General features: G+C 38.7%; 1 protein-coding gene and 1 non-coding gene across 11 annotated transcripts in view; one reads left to right on the top strand and one right to left on the bottom strand.

Moving 5' to 3' along the window:
* SYNJ1 (synaptojanin 1) overlaps nucleotides 1-22,384 on the top strand; it is a 91,875-nt gene that overhangs the window by 61,334 nt on the left and 8,157 nt on the right. For 5 of the 10 annotated variants that reach the window (XM_055313348.1, XM_055313347.1, XM_055313356.1 and 2 more), the window contains 13 exons: nucleotides 162-318; nucleotides 1,008-1,125; nucleotides 1,224-1,439; nucleotides 5,327-5,405; nucleotides 8,920-9,082; nucleotides 12,527-12,736; nucleotides 13,585-13,725; nucleotides 14,288-14,326; nucleotides 16,442-16,489; nucleotides 17,756-17,794; nucleotides 17,928-17,998; nucleotides 20,476-20,584; nucleotides 20,824-21,041. In XM_055313348.1, the coding sequence (XP_055169323.1) occupies nucleotides 162-318; nucleotides 1,008-1,125; nucleotides 1,224-1,439; nucleotides 5,327-5,405; nucleotides 8,920-9,082; nucleotides 12,527-12,736; nucleotides 13,585-13,725; nucleotides 14,288-14,326; nucleotides 16,442-16,489; nucleotides 17,756-17,794; nucleotides 17,928-17,998; nucleotides 20,476-20,584; nucleotides 20,824-21,041 (1,608 nt within the window). The remainder of the gene's footprint in view (nucleotides 1-161; nucleotides 319-1,007; nucleotides 1,126-1,223; nucleotides 1,440-5,326; nucleotides 5,406-8,919; nucleotides 9,083-12,526; nucleotides 12,737-13,584; nucleotides 13,726-14,287; nucleotides 14,327-16,441; nucleotides 16,490-17,755; nucleotides 17,795-17,927; nucleotides 17,999-20,475; nucleotides 20,585-20,823; nucleotides 21,042-22,384) is intronic. The other 5 variants (XM_055313352.1, XM_055313357.1, XM_055313349.1 and 2 more) reach the window with 4 other exon arrangements.
* Nucleotides 527-673, bottom strand: LOC129502272 (U4 spliceosomal RNA). Its single transcript, XR_008662924.1, has one exon. It is a non-coding gene; the product is annotated as a U4 spliceosomal RNA (small nuclear RNA).

The following is a 22,384-nucleotide window of genomic DNA, read 5'->3' as shown; positions in this document are numbered from 1 at the left end:
TTTTTTTTTAACCTTTGTTCCATTCAGTTAGAAGTGTTTATCTAATGGACACAAATTTTGTGTGAATCTCCACCGCATAATAAACATTTAATGAATGGCTGTCTGAATGAAAACAGAACTTTTTTTTTTCAAATAATTTACTTTGCGTATGTTTGTTTTAGATTTTTAGAGGATTTTTAGAAGGAAAAGTGACCTTTGCTCCGACATACAAATATGACTTGTTTTCTGACGACTATGACACCAGTGAAAAGTGCCGCACCCCTGCTTGGACAGACCGTGTCCTCTGGAGAAGAAGGAAGTGGCCTTTTGACAGATCAGGTTCGGACATGAACTTCCTCATTTAAATTTGCTAATGCGAATTTTAGGAGGAAGAAGGGAGTGATATAAATGTTAAGGGAGGAGGGCTGCTTTTTTTCAACAAAGGTTTCTAGAATAGAAGAGATAAAATATAAAACAATTTTTAAAATATTCTCAGACTTGTTTATAAAAATTTAATTTTTTAGTCTATTTTCTTTCAGTGACAAATTCATATAAAAAGAAACAAGGAAACAATTTTCTGAAATTTTTATGAAAATCTCAATGGAGTGCTAATAAAGGTTTTTAATTTGAATAGCAGCAATAATAGCACCTCGGATAAACCTCATTGGCTACGATACTGCCACTGCGCAAAGCTAATTTGAATAACTAATATGGTTCATAAATATAATGAACTGCCATTTGTTGAATTGCTTATGAAACACTATATGGTCACAGGCGTTTAATCTCAGAAGTAAAGCCTTAATTTTTACTAAGTAAAGCATACAGTGATAATTTAACCAAAACACCTCTCTAAGTTAAAGGTATCTAGACTTCCTGCTGACTAACAAGTGTATCAGGCATCCCAGCCTTGGGTGACTGAGGCCAATAAAGCAAAGCAGCTAGCTCCTTGCTCCCCATGATCTGTCATGCTCATGTAGCTTCTCTTGTGTGTGTGTGTGTGTGTGTGTACTTTTTATTTCTGACTACAGCTGAAGATTTAGATCTTCTAAATGCTAGTTTTCAAGATGGAAGCAAAATCCTGTACACATGGACTCCTGGCACTTTGCTGCACTATGGAAGAGCTGAGCTGAAGACTTCTGACCATAGGTTTAAAGTCTTGGTACTTCTAATGGTGCTTGAAATTTATTTGAAATACATCCTTTCTTAAACATTTCTAACACACTCATCTTCCTTTATGCCTCAAGGCCTGTCGTTGCCCTGATTGATATAGATATATTTGAAGTTGAAGCTGAAGAGAGGCAAAACATTTATAAAGAAGTAATCGCAGTTCAGGGCCCACCAGATGGTACAGTATTGGTCTCAATCAAAAGTTCTGTCCAAGAAAATAATTTTTTCGATGATGCTTTGATTGATGAGCTTCTGCAGCAGTTTACAAATTTTGGTGAAGTTATCCTCATAAGGTGAGTAAAATATTTAGTGTCCAAAAGCAGCTCATGACTCATAAGTATTTTTCTGTGTCAGAAATTACCTTTTTATTGTTTGAATAGCATAGGAGTATAGTAGATCCTTGAATAGTGTGGGATTTGGGGGCACTGACCACCCCCAGGCAGCCAAAAATCCACTTAGAAGTTTGACTCCCCCAAAACTAAGAGTCTACTATTGATCGGAAGCCTTACTAGTAAGGTAAACAGTCAGTTAACATATTTTATATGTTATATGTCATATATCCTAATAATAAATAAAGTAAGTTAGGGGAAAGAAAATGTTATTAAAATCATAAGGAGGAGAGCAAACACAGTACTGTATGTATCGGGAAAAATCCACATAAGCAGACATGTGCAGTTCAAACCTGTGTTGTTCAAGGGTCAACTGTATTTTTATTTCCAAACTACAGGAATATCATACTATAGAAATGTTATTCAAAGGATTCATAGGTTTTGAAACTAAATTGTGGTTAGAAAGCTTTGCAATTGAGTAACAAAAGTTTGTGTGAACAATTGATGACAAAAACGTATGCATTTAGATATGGTATCTTAAGACTCCCATACAATCTAATGTATAACACAACCCCATGGCAAAAATGGAGCTACGATCACTGTTTTATTTTCGTTAGGAGAGCTAGGAGTAAAGCAGAGTGACTTTTCCTCCCTCAGTTTAAGAAATCTGATGTTTTAAGAAATTTTAAGTACATTTAATTTCCAGCTAACAAAAAAACAGCACCACAGGAGGAATAGTCAGGAGTCATCCATTCCAGTCTTCATTTCCAGCTTGACTTAACCATCTGCCTTTTGCAGAACCAGATGCTTCTTTCCTTGTTTAAAAAAATGTTCTCTTCCAAGTGTTCAGCAGTTTTTGAGAGACTGAATGACATGTATGTGTTTGAATTTCATGGGGAAGAGGTTTGATTTCTTTCTGTGCTTTTCATCTACTCATTTAGGTATGTTTTATAGATATTTGGATGATAGATCTCTGTATTAGGTGCTGTGGAAGAGCAGAGGAGAATTGAAGACTATTCTTGCTTATAATCTAGTTGGGAAGACCAGAATTGTGTAATGGCTTCCCTAGATCTTAAACAAAGTACTCCACAGACTGAGGATGGTGTGCTTTCTGTAGAGCAGGAAGAATGCCTAAGAAACCTAGAGCCCTTTCAGAGAGTAAAGGAGCAAATAGAGAAGAAATTGCATTTATATGTCCCTCAAAACTTTTTAACAAAGATCCATCCCAGAGCTTTAAAATAAAACAAAAATTTCTAAAATCCTAAGGTACTAGGAAGTACGTAGTAAAATCTCCAAGTTTACAGATGAAAGTAAGCTTTGCCAAGTACAGAAAGCCAAATTACCAGGAGCGCCATGTGGGCAGCATTGTAGCAGGCAAGTGTCCTCATGAGCAAACGTAAAAGAATCCAAGGTGTACATAAAGGATGAAAGACTCTGATAAAGAAAAACCTCTTTATAACCTAGTCTCAAAGGAACTTGGTATTAAATTTGGAGTCAAAAGTTTTCTCCAAAGTACTTGTCATCATTAGAAAAAATATTGGTAACAAAACAAGGTATTACCCTAACATTATAAAACTATGCATTTCCTCCACACATGGAATATTCTCATTGTTATACCTGTGGACAACCAACTTAGAATAGAAAGAGCAGACATGGAAGTAAACAAGGAGAGGACTACTGTCACCAGTAAAGCTAGGCTGACCATTATCTTTTGGTCTAGAATAAAACAACCATTCAGGAGTGACCAAAGTCTGTAAACCCATTTATTTGTAAATAAGAGATTCCCTGGAAATGTAAACAGGGCAAATTTAGATACTTTTATTAATTGAGAGAAAAATCTAGAAGCTTTTACCCTAGTAGTAGAAAACAGGAAGAAAACACAGCTTCTGAAAAGATCTACATAAGCCCATGGTTATTAGAACCAGAATCATGGGGGCACCTGGGTGGTTCAGTCAGTTAAGCATCTGCCTTTAGCTCTGGTCCTGATATCAGGGTCCTGGGACCAAGCCCCATGTTGGGCTCCCTGCTCATCAGGGAGCCTGCTTCTCCCTCTTCCACTCTCCTTCCCCCTACTCGCATTTGCTTGCTCTCTCTCTCTCTCAAATAAATGAAATCTTTGGGAAAAAAAAGGAACTAGAATCTCTTGCTAAAGTTAAAAATGCATAAGGAGCACATTGCTAATTAAGGATATGATCAAGAAATGAGCCTTGCCATATGACCACAAATGCTTTGGTTCTACTACCAAAGAACAAACACTGTGGACCCCCCTTTATCCATGGTTTACAACAAACTAAGGCATGGTTTCAGTTACGTGAGGTCATCTGTGATCTGGAAGCAGATGATCCTCCCTCTGAGGTAGGGTCAGAAGGTCAGTAATAGCCTGCTGTTATTCCATAATGCCTATGTCATTCCCTTCACTTGATCTGTCATGTAGGCATTTCATCATCTCACATCATCACAAGAAGGGTGAGTACAATCCAATAAGATATTTTGAGAGAGACCACATTCATATAACACTTATTACGGTATATTGTCATAATTGTTCTATTTAATATTATTGCAAAGCCCTTGCTGTGCCTGATTTATAAACTGAACTTTATTGTAAGTATGTATGTAGAGAAAACATAGTATAGACAGGGTTTGGTACAATCTGCAGTTTCAGGCATCCACTGGGGTTCTTGGAATGTATCCCCCATGGATAGAAGGAGAGCTGTTGTAATGTTTGAGGTTGGGGGACTGGTGAGCATAAGTGCAACTTTATGGTAGTGAGAGTATAACCTTTGGAGGAGGGATCTTCTCCATTGGGAACATGGAGGTATTCAGGTATTCAGATGGGAATGATGTCCCTGTGTCTTTCAAATGATGGCATCCTGTAGCTTAGTAACTTTATGCCAAAGAAATTAAGTCACTTATCTTGGTCATATTTGGGTGATTGTAGAATCTGTTCCAGCCCTCTGATTTAGACAGGATAACGTACTTATTCATATTTCTGCTTTTTAGCCTCTTCCTCTTGATACACATCAGCCATACATTTGAATCCTAGGTTAAGTGTGTGTATGTACACGTGTACATATTTACCCCTTTGAAAAATCTGCAGGGATTTCTGGTCTTGATTTGTATAATTGGGGGTCGTTCAATGTGTAAAATTGTTTCTATGAATAAGACTGATACTACTCTTGTTTTCCTCTTTTTTTAAAACTATAACATTATTACATGTCAGTGATCATCTTATTCAGAACTTGTTTAGTGTCCTTTTTATTTTTTCTTTTGGGGTTTCTTATTTCAAAATTACAAACTTAGAATCATAGCAAAGGCCACTGAAGTCCCAAGAGAGTAAATGGCTGTCAATGAATAAAGGCAAGGACCACAACAAACTAAGGCAGCTCAGGGCCAGTCAGATTTAAACATTCTAATGACAACTCCCTATCTTATTTCTTGATCAACGGAAATTTGCTTCAGGGAAGTCATCGAGACTGTGAAAATATATAGTTCTGGACTACAGGGACAAGGGACTTGGATTCTAGCCCTGTAACTCATTATCCTTCTAGAGTCACTTTGAACAAGCCACTTAGAACCTCTGGCCCTTTTTTCCCTTGTCAGTGAAGTGAAGGATTAGATTAGCATGGATCACAAATGGGAGGTCCACAGGTCCTGCTTTATTAGCATAATATTTGAAACAAATTTGAATTTGAAAGCTTTTAGAGGAAGAGTGCCCTCTTCAGATCATCAGTGATCCTATTGCTCTCCCCATTGTTTTTCACTTCCTGGCCTCTATGGGCCCGTTAATCAATAGTCATTGGGCTAGTTATATATAAGGTATTATTTTTTATGGTTTATTTTTTTTCTTGAAGGTTTGTGGAAGATAAAATGTGGGTCACATTTTTGGAGGGAAGCTCTGCCTTGAGTGTTCTGAACCTAAATGGTAAAGAGGTAAGGTAGCATTTGTTGATTCTAAACCATTTTGAAATAAGGTATCTGAAGATTATGTTTTTATAGACATGCAGCGAAATCGTCTAAATGTATTTCCAGTGCAAAGCCTTATGGTGTGTTTTAATATTTATTACTTAGACTAGGTTTCTGACTGGCTTGGAATTACTTTGATCCTCCCTAAAGATACTAACCACTGGTAAGAGACTAAGAAGAAAACGTGTTTACCACCTAATTGGATTTTTATTATATGGAAACTTTATTAATTGAGATACATATTGTGGCTCATTCATTGTAGGAAAATTTCTATCAAATGAAGAAAATGGGGATCCCTGGGTGGCGCAGCGGTTTGGTGTCTGCCTTTGGCCCGGGGCACGATCCTGGAGACCCGGGATCGAATCCCACGTTGGGCTCCCGGTGCATGGAGCCTGCTTCTCCCTCTGCCTGTGTCTCTGCCTCTCTCTCTCTCACTGTGTGCCTATCATAAATAAATAAAAATTTAAAAAAAAAATGAAGAAAATGCTTTACAAGAAAACAGGAGAAGAAGATGTACTGTATTCCTAGGAACTTGTTTTATTGGCTTAGATCATGGTACCCAGATACCTTATTCAGGTATAGGTAAAATAATTCCCATAGATGACAAATCCATCTCCCTGAAATATTTTTGGAAACTTTCAATTAGTGGAGGTATTCCTAACCTATGATTTAAAAATGTTATTGATGGAAGAAATTTACATCAATGACCTAGAATAGTTTACTTCTATAAAGTCCCGTGTCTGTTTTTTCTGAATGCTTTTGGATAGATCCTAAATTACTAAGTATATGGTCACTAGACTAGATGATCTAAAGTCCAGGCCTAATTTCTCCCAACAGTGAGCAGGCAGCTCATAAGGACTTCTCTGAGCTTCCTCTTCTATCACATTACTTGAGTTTCCTTGGAATAAAAGTAAAATTTCCACACATACTGCTTTTGAAAGAGGTTTTATATGCTAGTTTTTCCTAGTGTAATAGTCATACCCAAGCAAAATAAATTGTAAAGAAAGATAATGAAAAACACTAATCCAACCATTACAAAATAATTTCTCTTAACCTTCATGGATGCATGTATATAAAAACCAATGGGATTATATATACATTTGTGTGTGTATTAACACAAGTGGGATATACATGTTCACTTATACATACATGCACAGACACAAACAAGATTGTGTTGTAAATGCTGTTTTCTCACTACCTCTTCACTTGAGACTATGTCGTGGACATTTTTCTCTATGAGCAAATATGTAATTGTTAATGTCTGCATTAATTTCATTATGTGGATAAATACATAAATTTATTTAACAAACTCTTATTAATAGCTAGATTTTATCCAACTTTTAATTATTAAAACCACTCCAGGGAAATCCTGTGTACACTATAACTTTGTGTGCTTCTCCTGTTATTCCTGACCTTAGGATAAATCCCTAAATATTAAATTTGCTATATTAGAAAGAATAGACATATTAAAATTTGGTGCTTGCTGCCTAATTGCTCTTCAGAAAGTATAGATCTAATTATATAATGCCTCAGATTACCTAAGATCTGCATCCTGATTGATGCTGGGTTATTTCTAACTTTGACAACCTAGAAAACCAAAAGTAGTATGTCATTTCCATGAAGATTCGGATTGCTGGTTATCTTAATTTATTGGCCATTGGTACTTTCTAAATGAGCTGTTCATGTCCTTAACCCATTTTTCCCTGGGGTATTTATTCATCTTCTGAAGCAGCCTTGGTGTAAAGTTCAGTCCCTTTCCATTTGTGCTGCAGACATTCCTGTCAGTATTGTAACTTTATTGTGTCTTAACTGAATGGAAAATTACAGATTTTTTAACTTCTAGCTTTAGTTTCTTCAAAAGCATGTCCTCATCCCCAAGGATATAAATATTTAAGAGCAACTCTCAATTTGACCTTACCAGCTTACTCCCTTGCTGAGTATGTCTTTTGCCTTTCTCTGATAGTTTAATTTTCCTTGTTTTATTTTTTCCCCTCTAATTCAGCCCTCTCACCTTTAAGTCTATTTATCTGCATTATGCTCTTAGGAAATACCCTCTCTTAGCTCCCTAAAAATATTTTGAAAATTCTGTAAAAATTATGTTTATGGAAAGTACGTAATAATGTTTAATTTGTCCTTTTGAAAGTTAGACATTTCCAAATGTCTAGTCTGCTGCCTTTGTTAATAACATTATTTCAGCCCCAGATCTTTTAGGATGTAGATCCATAAGAGTTCTTCCATTCCAGGGGAGGATCTGGAAAAAGTTAGTTTAAATGGGGTAAACCTAAAGGATTACCTTTTTTTTTTTTTTAAAGATTTTATTTATTTATTCATGAGACACACAGAGAGAAGCAGAAACAGGCAGAGGGAGAAGCCGGCTCCTCACAGGGAGCCTGATGCAGGACTCGATCCCGGAACCCTGGGATCATGAATCATGACCTGAGCCAAAGGCAGATGCTCAACCACTGACCCACCCAGGTGCCCCCAAAGATGACCTTCTTGAGCATGTTCTTGAAAGACCTATGAAGCGTGTTGCCAAGTTCTGAAATGGAATTGATTTGCTCTGATAGGCAGGTGAAGGATGATTAGCTTCTTACAACACTAACTTCAAAGCTCAGGGCAGATTCTAAATCGCTATTAAAAACCGTACCATTTAGGCCAACAGCTTTCAGTGTCTCCATTCTGTGCCTTCAAGGAATTCTAATTCGATAGCACTTGGAGCCAAGGAAGATCTGTACCCACAGAGGTGCCGGCTGTCTTCTCAGCATGTTGGTCACAGCTACACAGCTTATTTGGAAATACCAGAAAAGTTCACTTATTTTATATACTCCAGAAGCTCTTTAAATGAAGGGAGTTGAAACTATGTAGGAGAGAGCTTACATTTTAAAAAGCAAATTTGTTACATGGTATGAATTTTAAATGAGAATGTTTTTCTAGTGCACAGTCTCTGTTTGAGACCAGGGAGTCTGTGGCTGTCTACAAGTTTTTTGAGATTATTTTTAAAATACATCAACAGGCTGGTGTGACTTAATTATAATGTATTTGTTTTAGATCATACTTTTGTCTAAAAGCCACTCACAGTTATAGGAAAGGCAGAATGCCAATCCTTCTCTTCTAGAATTGTTTCATGTAAGAACAGTTACTTAACCTGTGGATCAGAATCAAAGGAAGTATAAAATTATGTAGCAAAGTCATCAGTGAATTTACATCTGGCCAGGGAAAGACACTGGCTACAGCAAAGGAAACCTGGATCTGTGTGCATCTTAGAAGAAAGACCTTAGATTTAGCAACACGGTCTTTTAGAGCAAAGATTGGGAATGTTTAAGGTACTTAAAAATTCAGTATATGTGAGACAGTATACATTGTATTGAATCTAGCTGAATGAAGTCTAGGTTATTGCATAGTGTAACTAAAACAGTTGCTTTTTTCCAAGATAATTTTCATGCCAATGAATTTGTATTTTCCATCTCTTTTTATCAACTAGTTATTGGGTCGGACTATAACTATTACTTTAAAAAGTCCAGACTGGATCAAAAATTTGGAGGAAGAAATGAGTTTAGAGAAAATTAATGTTGCATTGCCATCATCGACAAGCTCCACCCTGCTTGGTGAAGATGCGGAGGTCACCGCAGATTTTGATATGGAAGGTTTGTTTATGGAACACATTGACTTTGACTTCTGTGCTTCTAGATAAGTGTCCTTCCTATCAGTGAAGTCTTAGTCTCCAAGTTTATCCATCTCTATCTTCTTGCCACACACAGAGCAGTATTAATTAAATTTGTTTTGCATTGTATTGTGTCTCTTTTGCCTGTACCTAGACTTCAGATTGCAAATGTATTGGCCATTCTTCCATTTAAAGGTTAAGATCTTTACAAGTGTAGGTTTATGTCCTTCTGTGCTAGGAGCACGAATTGGTATTTCTGGTATGGGGTTATGGTCCTACTAGTTGCAGTTAAGGTAGAAAAGTAGAAGTTCAAAATGGGTGTTCTAACAACAGAAATGAGTTCTAAGTAGTTACAACAAAAGAAGATCCTTTTCAAAGTAATTTTTAAAGGATTCTCAAGAAGGCTAGGAACACATGCATTTGAATGGATCCATATACATGTAGCTATTTCAAATTTAGTGTTTAGTATCCAGTTATCTGGATAATAATTTCCTTAAATGTGATTTTTTTTTAAAGATTTTATGTATTTATTCATGAGAGACACAGAAAGAGAAGCAGCGACACAGGCAGAGGGAGGAGAAGCAGGCTCCATGCAAAGGAGTCTGAGGTGGGACTCGATCCCAGGATTCCAGGATCAGGCTCTGAGCCAAAGGCAGATGCTGCTCAACCGCTGAGCCACCCAGGCATCCCTCCTTAAATGTGATTAAGAAATGAAGGTGCCTTCTCATGCTATATGCTGTATTATTCTAGCATATTTCCCATGACAGTGCATCCCTTAGTTTAAAAAATGACAATATATCATACTGTGAGGCCATGTATATCCAGTTAACACAATTAAAAGTTGAATCCTTACAACTCCAGCTTTCATGTTCCTCTGTTCATTCATTGGCTTAGTCCATACATTTATATCCTACATTGTATGTGCCAAGTGCATACTAGGTGCCAGAAATTCAACAGATGTCATCCTGCCCTTCCAGAACTCCTAGCTTAGTGGTGCTACAAGTGAGCAAGCAGTGAGAATTAGTGACAGAGATGCAGTAATGAACAACGCTGTGGTAGTGCACAGGACAGTTACCTACCTCAGATTTTGGAAGTTGGGAAAGGTTTCCCAGAGAAATTGAAATTTGAGTTGAGAGTCTGAATGAAGACTGGCTGAGAATTAGATGAAGGAGAGAGAGAGAGTGAACCAGGAAGAAGGAACATACAGGAACCAAAAGAGGAAAAGGCTTAATGTTCTTGCATAAGTATTCCACTCATGAGGAAGTAAAGGGAGAGAGAAGAAAGCAGGTGGGGGAGTGATGTGGAGTGGAAGATGAATTTGGTTTGGACCATGTTGGACTGAGGTGTCTTTGGAGCCTTCTGGGCCCACATATAGGCTGTGGGTATGTGGACCTGGTGCTCCGCAGAGACCTCTGGGCTCACAGGGCAGCTCTGATGGCAGCTCAAGGCATGCTTTTTCATTAGCTTGGTAAAAAGGACTGTATAGAGATGGGAAAAAACTGGTCCTGGGAATGAACAGATTTTAAGGTCAGGAAAAAGGCAGCCGCTCACAAAGGGAAAATGAAAAAGAAACAACTATAAATGTCAAAGAGCCAGGAGATTGGCCTAAAAATCAAGGAAAGAAGTGATAACAAGGAAGGCATAGTCAGAGGAATCCTGTGTCACAGAGAGATGAGAAGATATGGAGACCACCACTTGCCCTTTGGATTTAATACCAATGAAGGAGGCTGTTGGCAACACTCATGAGAGTACTTTCAGTGCAGCGATGAAGGCAGATGGTGGTAAATTGAGGTGTGGAGAGAAGGTGAGGAAGTGGAGAGAGTGTCTCTACACAGCTCTTTAGGGAAGTGAAGATGGGGCTGGGGAGAGAGAGGCACTTGCTCCAGGGAGATTGGGGATCCAGGGAGTGCCATTTGAAATGAAAGAGGCTTGAGAGCTGGCTGACAATGTTAGGGACCAGCAGGGCAGAAGTGGTGATAGAACAGGTCACGGGGAAAACGGGGGTGGGCAGAACCACAAGACCTGAGTGCAGCTGTGGGATTGGACACAGCTTGGCAGCAGGTTGTTGAAGGGGATGGGGGTCCCATCTTAGGACTTCTTTTTCCTCTGAGAAATGTTAAAAGTTGAGGTTATCTGTAGCAGTAGGATAACCCACAGTGTCTGGAGAGTTGAGAAGCTTTGAGATAAAGCTCCTGAGAAGGAGTCAGGGGAGAGCCAGTAATGAAATTGCCAGGCAGCTTTGGGATCCCAGAGAAGGCTAAACATTGCAAATTTAATACGACTGCAATCATAGGCACCACGGGATTCTCTCCAGCAGCAGCAGCAGCAGCAGCAGCACTCAGCAGCCCTGGTGCAGTGATGGAGAGGTTCAAAGTGGAACTGCTGCAGCTGGGACAGAAGAGTAGTGCATGAGGGTGGCCAAGGTGAAGTGCCATAGAAACTGAGGACAGATCCAGAGAAGCAGAAAGGGATAGGGACCAAAAGCAGAGGGATCAAAGGCCTGGATCCTGATAAAGTCACAAGGGGCAAGAGTCACTGAGGGAGAGAACTGGCAGGCTGGGAGGTAGTGATCAGAATGAAGTGTTTTTTGAGTATTATTTCAGAGCGAGGGCAGTTGTGAGGGCTGTGTATGTTTGAGTGGAAGAGAATGTAAGGACAAGACCAAGGTATTATGGTTGTTGATGTCCTATCTCCATGGATTTTGATGTCACCCAGAAAGATGGTAGGACCCAACCATCATCCTACTCTCTGCTTAGTCCTTGATGAGTGGATTCAAGTCACTGGAAGGATGGAGGTTGGAGATGATGGCAGCTAGGGGATGCGAAGGGCGTTAACATAAATTCCTGCTGGCATAGCCTCGAAGTAGACCTTTTTGTTCAGAATTGGAGGATTAGTGTTCTGAAACTGGAACCAGGTTGCAAAGGGCACCCTGCCTCTACTCTCCAACCCTGAGGAAAGGTGGAGAGATTGGGAGGCCTCAGGTGAGGAGCCTTGACGAAGGGTGCATGGCTGTCTGAGGGCTGGAGTGGAGCTGAGGGCAATGGGGAAGGAGTGGTTCCATGGAGCAAGTAAGAAGGTTTGGAAGGAGAGTAGTAAACTTCTGAGTCAGCCAGCACTGAGATAGCTGCTCAGTGGAATATTGAAAGTCGTCATGTGTTAGCCCAGCTCCAGATGTTAGGCACTGCTGGCATCCTGCTGCTCTGAGGTAATGGGCTATCTTTACAGTTTTCTGTAAGGGCATATATACTCATTCTGGTTCTATACATATACATTTTTCATCTATGTCTACATGTTTAACCTGTACGTGTTTGCAATGTCATAATGTTAGCATTTATTTTGTGTATTGAACCTCTTAAAACCTGGATGGGTGAAAACAATCTCTGAGAAAGTTAAAATGGTGGTGATTTTGACAACCTCCTTTCCTTAGGTGATGTCGATGACTACAGTGCTGAAGTGGAGGAAATTCTTCCCCAGCACCTCCAGCCATCTTCAAGTTCTGGCCTGGGCACTTCCCCAGGCTCTTCACCCCGGACCAGTCCCTGCCAGTCACCGACCATATCGGAGGGCCCTGTACCTTCCCTTCCTGTAAGACCAAGCCGAGCACCATCAAGAACTCCTGGGCACCCGAGCTCACAAAGTGGGTATTTATTTAAAGCTTTATGTAACTTTCCCTAGCTGACCTATTTGATTTTAGGTGGTCAAATCTCTGATGCCTTTGGATCTGTCCCATGTTTTCTGTGCATGCAAAAGAGGAAACTTGTAAATGGTAAGCCCTGAATGGAAAGGAAACTCATCATCGCTTTCAAACCTTTTCTTCTGTGAGGTTAGGTTTATCCATATCGTAAAATCGATGTTTTTTTGGTCAGTATATGAAGAACTCTTAACTATCTGGGCTTAACTATCTATCTATGCATAACCTATATTATAGTATGAAGCAAGGAGAGACAAAGAATTTTTTTGAATTCAAATTTAAGAGTCATTACTCCTCCAAAACTGGAAGATTTGTCTCTGGAAGTTGTTATATCCTATGACTAAATCACTGTTCTATGCTTACCAACATCTCCAGAAAATGTCTTCCATTTCATAAATTTCTCCAGTTCTCCATACTACTACTCTTAGAGGACTGGCTTCATTAGATAGGTATAGGGAAAAGAAGAGATGCGTTTTTTCTTCTCTGGATAGGCCAGCAGGCTGCAAATGACCTCATTGAACCAACACTTTTGCCCTCTTGATGGGGCCACTCAGTAAATCAGTGCTCCTGGGGCCTAGCTGAGGTGTCCATATGGAGCTAGCTAGCGCTATTGCTTCTGTGGTCTCGAAGGGGAATTTAATGGCAGAACTGCTTGTGTTATTGGTAATAAAAATGCATGTCAGTGTGCTATAGTACCAATGGAGAATTGTGAATATATCATATGTCTTGGGAAGTACCATATCTTTGTGCTCACACCCACGTAGAATCTGATCTTACCTAACATACTTTTCTAGGTTCTCCTGTCGACACTCTCCCAGCAACACAGCTACAGCAAAGAGATTCCCAGCCCCTTGAGCCCAAACGGCCACCTCCTCCCCGCCCGATTGCTCCCCCCGCACGCCCTGCGCCCCCCCAGAGACCACCTCCACCTTCAGGTAACAAACCGTTTGATTTCCACTAATGCCAGACTGGAAAATATTCCTACATTCTCTTTTAAAAAGTCTTGCATTTTTCAAACCCGAGCTTCTAGATTTTATTGTTTTTCTATCATTGTTGCTACTACCTGAGCTTTTCTCTCAGGTATGTGGTAGGAGCAACAGAACAGGTAAAAAGAGTGTTTCCCAACTGGATTTCAGAGATAGGTTTTTCTAGCTGCCTTCTTACAGGTGTGCACAAAATGTTTGCTTTGTTTTTGCTAATTTGATGTAGTTGTACTAATTTCTGTAAAATATATAGTTAGAACCAAGGAACATACATATACTTATTTATGATCAAGTTTTATATGTTTGCTTAAATATTCTTTTTAAGTAAGTTTAGTTAAAACTTAAATTGTTAGAAGTATTTGCATTAAATAATAGCTTTTTTACAGTACCAAGATACTAATATGTAGTTCCCACATGATATTTAACATCATGAATACTATAGTAAATATTTGACATTCAGTTCTTTATTTAATGTCCTTTCCTTCTTGCTGCATATTTTCTTATGAACTATAAGGGGCTAGGAGTCCTGCACCTGCTAGAAAAGAATTCGGAGGTAACCATTTATATTTGTTCTAATACATGCTTCTTGGTTTATTTATGTTTTAGAGTTTGATCCGTGTAATGAAAAGACATTTTAGATTTGTTTGATAAAAGCCAAAGTGAATGATATTTATACTCCAAGTTAAAAATAGTGCCAAACTTCCATTATATTCCTGTTGAGTAAAAGATTATAGTTTTATTAGTGAACAGAACTGATAAAGGCTTCCATTCTCCGAGTAGACGTAGTTGAATTACTCATCAAGGACTGATACACTTTTTCTTAATAAATATAGTTAGTTTGGTTACACAAATATAATTCCCCTCAAATCACATTAACTTTAAAAGGAATTCAGGTATAGTAAATATGGTAAATATTTTCCAAGTATTTGATTAGTGATGCACTGGTACTTTCCTTTTCTAGAAACTTAGCAAATCTAGTGATTAGCAAAATTTCCTAGGAATGCAACTTAAAGTTATAATTATCTGAAATATATCTTTCATTTTGCATGGCTTTATTGTAACTGGTCATAAAACTCATGCTTCACTTTTTTTAACAATGATTTTGTTTTTTTTTTTCAATAAGGAAATTTTTTTAATAAGGAAATTTTTATTAACAAATGGGTCACTTTTTTAAAAAGTGTACTTCATTTGTTTTACATGAAAATTTCTCATAAAAATCAGTTGGAGGTATACTTTTGACAAGTTCATTTAATCTAATTCTTTTTTTTTTTAATTTTTATTTATTTACGATAGTCACACAGAGAGAGAGCTAGAGAGAGAGGCAGAGACACAGGCAGAGAGAGAAACAGGCTCCATGCACCAGGAGCCCGACGTGGGATTCGATCCCGGGTCTCCAGGATTGCGCCCAGGGCCAAAGGCAGGCGCCAAACCGCTGCGCCACCCAGGGATCCCCATTTAACCTAATTCTCAAGAGAGATTGAGGCGGATTATCATTGATCTGCAGAAGAGCAGATTTATAAATCCACTATTAATATTGTTAAGGTTCACTCACTATGCATGTGTGGTTGTTCTATGTCAGCTCTGGCTACCTAATGCCATTGCTGGCCAATTCACATGTTATCACAGGTTGACTTTGCTTGTATACAGATTTTAAGGACTTTGTATAAAAGGTATAGTTTGATTATTTTAGCATGACAACTTCTGCAGAACACTGTTGGATGATAATTTTTCCATTAACTTACAAAAAAATTAATTTTTCCCATTTTAAACTCCTGCTTTTATTTATATTTTTATGTTAAGTTCTATTTATCCCCTTCCTTCAATAAAGAAAAAACTACAGAAAATAAACTTTTAAGTGAATTTGTGAAAAGTTATATCAAATTTAGAAATCTGAATTTTTTTAAAGTTGCTTCTTTTCATAATTCTTTTGTAGGGATGTTTGCAGCATATTTTTTTGAAACTAATAACTATAACCAATAACTATAAACCAATAACTCTTCTAAGGCAGTCACTAAGAGAGTCATTATAGTACTTACAGAGTTTTCTTAAAATAATCCATCAAAAACTAACTTCTAAGAAACTAATATAGTCTCATAGAATTTTTTTTTAAAGGTTTTATTTACTGATGAGAGACACACAGAGAGAGGCAGAACATAGGCAGAGGCAGAAGCAGGCTCCCTGTGGGGAGCCTGATGAGGGACTTGATCCCAGGATCACAACCTGAGCCAAAGATAGATGCTTAACCACTGAGCCACCCAGGTGCCCCTATCTCATAGAAATTTAAAATGAAATTGAAACTATGATTTTTCTACCTTTGACTGTCAAATATTAGAGCTTTCATTAGTGATTTAACTGTGGATATAATGTGATGATCATAGAGCCAAAGCTTTCATTAAGATATTTTAAAATTCTGTACAGCTAGTAATCTCTGATGTGAAAAGAACAGTGTCCTCCCCTTCCTATCCTGTTTGAGGAAAGAGAGGACTGGGGTTTGGGCTAGGCATCGAAAGTCGCTTTGGTTTATATTGATATCTTTGAAGAACTGTAAAGGAGTAAAAGAATCTTTTTGCAAAAGTCAGTTGAACGCAGAAATTGTTTTGTGTGCCTGCCTTTCATTCTGTGCTGTGGGCCCTGAACAATATACAGCTTCTGTTCTTTCTCTAAAAAGGTGTTGGAGCCCCTCCCAGTCCTGGGGCAGCTAGGCGAGAGATGGAAGGTAACAAGACTTCTACACCATAGAAATGGACCTCTCATCTCACTTGTAAATGTCAGCCCCCCATGTGTAAAGGCACACTAAACCTGTCCTTAGTCTACCTGTAAACTTCCTTACCTCTCTTATGTACACCATGTAATCTTGTACTTCTTCTCTTTCCATCCTGTGTTGTGGATAGTTTCTAACGGGTTCCCCATTTAATTTCCCTGTGATTCTTCTGTCGTTTTGCACTCTGTTTTGTATATATTTCCTATTTACTTAGGATGTGGAATTACTGTACAATGTTATTTTAAGAAGAATGCCTTTCAAAATACTTTATGAAGTCAGATCTTTAGAAATATACTATGCCAACTCTGAAGTTTTACAAATTAATTAAAATTTATAATTAAACCCTATTAATTCAGGCCCAAGACTATGTACTTTGTGGGTGATTTCAAATAACATAAATTTTTATGTATAATGATGCTGAACTAAGTTTCCTTAAAAGACCATTAAGACAAAGCCATTCATTAAGATTATAGTTGCCAGAGGGCTGATGTATTCAATGTAACAATGGCACTTAAATTTCCTTTTAAAAAGAATAAATTTGAGATGCTACCTTTAACAGCCCCCCTCCGCCTTTTGACCCCCGGAGTGACTTATTTCATTTGTCCATTACCTTTCTTGTGAATTTGAACCACGTGTTAACACTATCACCCATAAGGCAAATACTTAGTTGTAAGATATGCCTGCCTTCTACCTTCGTCACAGGATTTTGTTGCAGAAATCTGAAATACCTCCTTTTAAGATTACTTAATCCATAGTGATATCTAGAGCATGAAGCTCTAAAACTGGGTTGTTAGGAGCACCCTTGTGTAACTTGGAAAATGCTGTTTGCTCAGGAGCAGTTTGTCTGCCAAGCTCTGAGAGGCAGTAGTGTCCCGTCTCATGACCATTCACATAAGCTGACCTTATGTTTTCAAGGTTCACAGGAGAGAACTCTGTGGAAAGGTCACCTTAGAAGTAGCTCTGTGATTGATATATCAGCCTGAGACCTAAGTCGTCTCTCATAAATGTCACTCTACATATTCTACTAATTTTTCTCTCTTTGGGGACATTTTCTTCAGGGCTGATAATAGCCTTCATCGTTATCCAAAGCAGTGTACCTTTGGTTCCCATCTCACGCCCCCATTTGTGCTGATAATGATACAGAACAGCCAACGGATATTACACAGTGTTGTTTGAGTGTTTACTTATGACTCATTTTTTTTTCCCCTTCCTGCTTCAAAGCACCCAAAAGCCCTGGAACAACACGGAAAGATACTATAGGTAAAAACACTTGAATTTAGCTACTTAACTTTAAAACTGGACCATGTAGACACTTGGGATATAAGTGCATGGTTTCTTGTTTCTTTCTTTTTAAAAAATACCCTAAATACTTGATGTGATGTCTTTGTTTCAGGACGCAATCAGCCTTCACCTCAAGCAGGATTCACAGGCCCAGGACCTGCTGGTTACAGTGCAGCCAGACCGGTAGGCAACACCTAGCCTATGAGCCAAGACATTTAGGTTCTAGGTCCCAGTTTGGTATTAGTCATATGTGTTATGTTGGGAAATCCTGTGGCCTGTCTAAAATGAGGGCATGGCACTTGATGCCTCCAGGGTACCTTTCAACTATAACATTTAGCACACTCTTCAAAAGTAATGAAATATACTTTATTATTTGAATAAAAGTGATATACTTAAGTAATTATGGTCACTAAGCAACTTAGAATCTCAAAGTTTATGAGAGGGCAATGTATTTGGGCAGCATTTTAAGCTTTTAGTATCTGAATAATTAATGAGGATATAAAGTCATCCTTTAATAAGAAAGATTTAAAAACTAGATTGCAGGGAAAACATTTATAATAAGAGTCCATATACTAAACCTGGTTCTGAAGGTAGTAAAAGTAGGAGAGCAGATGGCATTTCAGGGCTTCTCCCTTCCTTGTAAATCTGTGGTTTTCTGTGTTTATCGTATTTTCTCTTATATACATAATTATTCTAATGTTTACCTAAATGAAAATTTTCTCTGGGATCTAACAAATAATAAAAGAAAATGGAAACCAGAATCAGTGGCTTGTCCAGTGGCGCCTGGGATGCCAGGAGGTGGGGTGGGGCACCAGCAAGGTGCCTCTAGCTGCAGAGTGGAAGCGGGAGCTGGTACTCTCAGAAGAAATGCAGGGGCCTCTTCTAATGAAACCGCTTCTAATTCCTAGTAAGAAATGGTCATAACATTTCTAAGACAAATCTTTGTCTTTCCTGTTGTAGCTGTCTACTTAACATCCACCCTAAAAGTCCTTTACTCCACATAATATTACACTCCACATTAGTGTCTTAGCAGGGCCCCTGGGTAGCTCAGTTGGTTGAGTGCCTGACTCTTGATTTCAACTCAAGTTGTGATCTCAGGATCATGAGATCAAGCCCCACGGTAGGCTCTGCACTGGTGTGGAGCCTCCTTAAAATTCTCTCTTCCTTTCTTCCTCCCTCTGCCCCTCCCCATCTGCTCATGATCTCTGTCTCTAAAATAAATAAATAAAAATAAAGTGTGGGATACAGATATACAGACACAGCTAGAGGATCTGTTACCCATTCCCCTTTTTTCAGAAAGGGAAAGTCACTCTTCACTGACTTTGCCAGCCACTTCCCACAAGCACTTTATGTATTCTGTTTAATGCCATCAGAATAGGGAAGGTAAGTCAGGATTTTGTGATTACAATAATAACTATGCCAAAAATAAGAACCATTGAGGGCTTAGCGCCTCCAGCAAACTTATTAAAATAGACAACGTATTTCTCACCAGTGTCTGTCTTAATGTATTTAATTTAGCACATTGAGTTAGTCATTCAGGAGTTTTTACATCTGTGTTTGAAAAAAAACAATCTCAGGGTGTGGATTTTCTTAAGTGTCTTAGTTGTGTATCTCCATCTCCTCTTGAGCTTTCACAGCATCCCTGGCCCCAATCAAGGTATTGCTTAAGGGAAGGGTGGGGCCCCGCCACTTGTGACACTTGAGCTCTGGTCCTGGCTTTCCTTCCTAGCTTTGTGGCCTTGGGAAAATTGTATACATTTCTTCATCTTAATTTAAAATAGAGTTGGTAAGGGCACATGGGTGGCTCAGTGGCTGAGCGACTGCCTTTGGCTTAGGTCATGATCCAGGGTCTTGGGATTGATCCCACATCAGGCTCCCTGCACGGAGCTTCCTTCTCCCTCTGTCTGTGTTTTCTGCCTCTCTCTGTATGTCTCTCACGAATAAATAAATATTTAAAAAAATAAGATAGAGATGATAGGGGCACCTGGGTGACTTAATTGGTTAAGCATCTGCCTTCAGCTCAGGTCGTGATCCCAGGGTTCTGGGATAGAGCCCCTTATCTGGCTCCCTGCTCAATGGGGAGCCTGCTTCTTCCTCTCCCTCTGCTCCTCCTCCTGCTTGGGCTCTCTCACTCATTCTCCCTGTCAAATAAAGAAATAAAATCATAAAACAAAATAAAATGGAGAAGCTAAACCTATCTCGAGGGGTATTTTGAAGATGAAATGGAAATGCCTATATAGAGTGTTTAGTTAACATCATGTTTGCCACATAAAAAGTCAAAATAACAGTCAAAAATAAAAAGGAAGGTTTTATTTTTTTAAAAAAATATTTTATTTATTTATTCATGATAGACATAGAGACACAGGCAGAGGGAGAAGCAGGCTCCACGCCAGGAGCCTGATGCGGGACTTGATCCCGGGACTCCGGGATCGCGTCCTGGGCCAAAGGCAGGTGCTAAACTGCTAAGCCACCCAGGGATCCCCAAAAGGAAGGTTTTAAAACTTAAAACTATCTGACTATAAATAGAAAGGAATTAAAATGACAAGATGGGAGCTAATGCCAGAAAGGAGACTAAATGAGATACAAAAGCAAACATATTTATAAAATCTTATCTATCAAAAATAAATAAATGTCTCAAATGTTATGTTTCCCATTTTCAGACTGTTCCACCCCGTGCAGGAGTGATCAGTGCCCCCCAGAGCCATGCTCGGGCATCTGCTGGAAGATTGACTCCTGAAAGCCAAAGCAAACCATCAGAAGTCCTGAAAGGTAGACCCTATTGTAGAAATACCAGTTTTGTTCTGAATTTTTTCACTTCTCTTTTTCCCCTCCTCTCACTTTCCACGATGTACTCAAGGAGGGAGAGCCTTCCTTCCTTCCATGTGCCTTGAGAAATGAGGCTGCTAGGTGGGGGAGTAGGGGACTAGAATCTCCCAACAGCTCACTGAAAGGAAGAACAGAATGTGGCTTTCAAGAAAATACCTAACATCTGAAAATTCATTGTTTAGGGCCAGTTCTTCTTCCTGAACCACTGAAGCCTCAGGCTGCCCTTCCTGTGCAGGCTTCTCTGCCCCCACCTGTTCAGAAGATGCAGGAGCCTCTTGTCCCTGTGGCAGCACCTTTGCCTCAGTCTGCCCCCCAGCCGAACTTGGAAACCCCGCCACAGCCACCCCCTCGGAGCCGGTCGTCCCACAGCTTGCCTTCAGAGCCTTCATCACAACCACAAGTAAGTCCCACTCGTGAACAAGATAGCATCTTTGATGCCTTCAGTAGTCTCTGAACAGACTTACTTTAATTAACTCTGCTGAGATCAGGGGTTCTCAGAGAGCGAGCCTAAAACCAGGTTCTTGAGGGACTTTCCAAATGGTTCCTAGGTGGTTTTATCTTGGTTACATTTAAAGTGTTTGTAACTTTTTTATTTTTTTAAATGCACAATTTACTTTGGGCAGTTAATATATGAGGATAAACAATAGTTTATTTTTCTCATTGATAGCTAATATATTAGTTTTGGCTTTTACTTCCTGGAGAGAAACTCCTCACTATTGGCAGTATGGTCAATTTCCAGTAAACAGAGAATAATCCTTTTATCCCTCCAGCTACAAGCAGTCATTCTTTTCTGAGGTGGAGCTGGTCCTAGGATCCTCAGGTATTTCCGTGACAGTCATTGGTCCAGTTTAAATGGTTTGGCTATGCCAGATGGTTGGTAGAAACCATAAACAAAATAAGGTCACCTCATTAGTGTTGCACAGAAAGCAGTGCCATTGCCTTAGTGGGTGAAATCATAGGATCATAAGGACTTTTATTATGCCAGTGTGACCTCATATTGGAAGAACTTCAGCATATACATACAGAGTTATTTTAATATAGCAATGGTCATGCAAGTTAAATTGTTTTTATTGGGTGCTGTTCTACTTTGTTTTGTTATGTACATTCTAGTAAAATTGTCAATATAAAATTTATGTTTAGTAAGAACATTTTTTTCTTGTATAACCTCACAATTTTATCTTGATGTTTTAACTTGAAAATGCCATCAAGGCCAAAGAAATGTGTACAGTTTTATGAGTCTGCTTTTAACTTTGTAAAGTTCTAAAATACACAAATATTATACATTGGCTATGCCCCTTAAGCACATTTATAAATAATAGTTTATATCTATTTTTACAGATATCTGGGGATGTCCAGCTAGTAGGGAGAAGTTAACAGCTTCTTATGCTTCTATATAGTGAAAAACAGATAATAGAGTAAATATGAGTCTTAAAAATGAATATTGTTAGCAATTAGCACTTTCTCAGATGATTGGTCACATTTGTAAAAACTGAAGAAGGATACATAATTGAGAGAAATGAAATGTTCTCATAAGCTGATTAACATCAGAAAGTATTCTACATTTTTTAGTACAGAAAATTGAGGATGTTGGTGATGTATAGAAATTGTAGAAATCCTTCAAACAGTAAATGTCCACTGTTTTTTTCTCTCTGCCAATCCACTTTTAGCGAGTCATGATTTTTTCTTCTAATATTCTTGTTGTGTGTTCTATTGTGTTTTGTTTTGTTTTGTTTTGTTTTTTAA

The sequence above is a fragment of the Nyctereutes procyonoides genome, unplaced genomic scaffold (assembly GCF_905146905.1).
Source record: "Nyctereutes procyonoides isolate TBG_1078 unplaced genomic scaffold, NYPRO_anot_genome, whole genome shotgun sequence".
Taxonomy (NCBI): Eukaryota; Metazoa; Chordata; class Mammalia; order Carnivora; family Canidae; genus Nyctereutes; species Nyctereutes procyonoides.
Note: the sequence above shows the minus strand (reverse complement) of the source record. Positions and strands in the feature narration are given on the sequence as shown.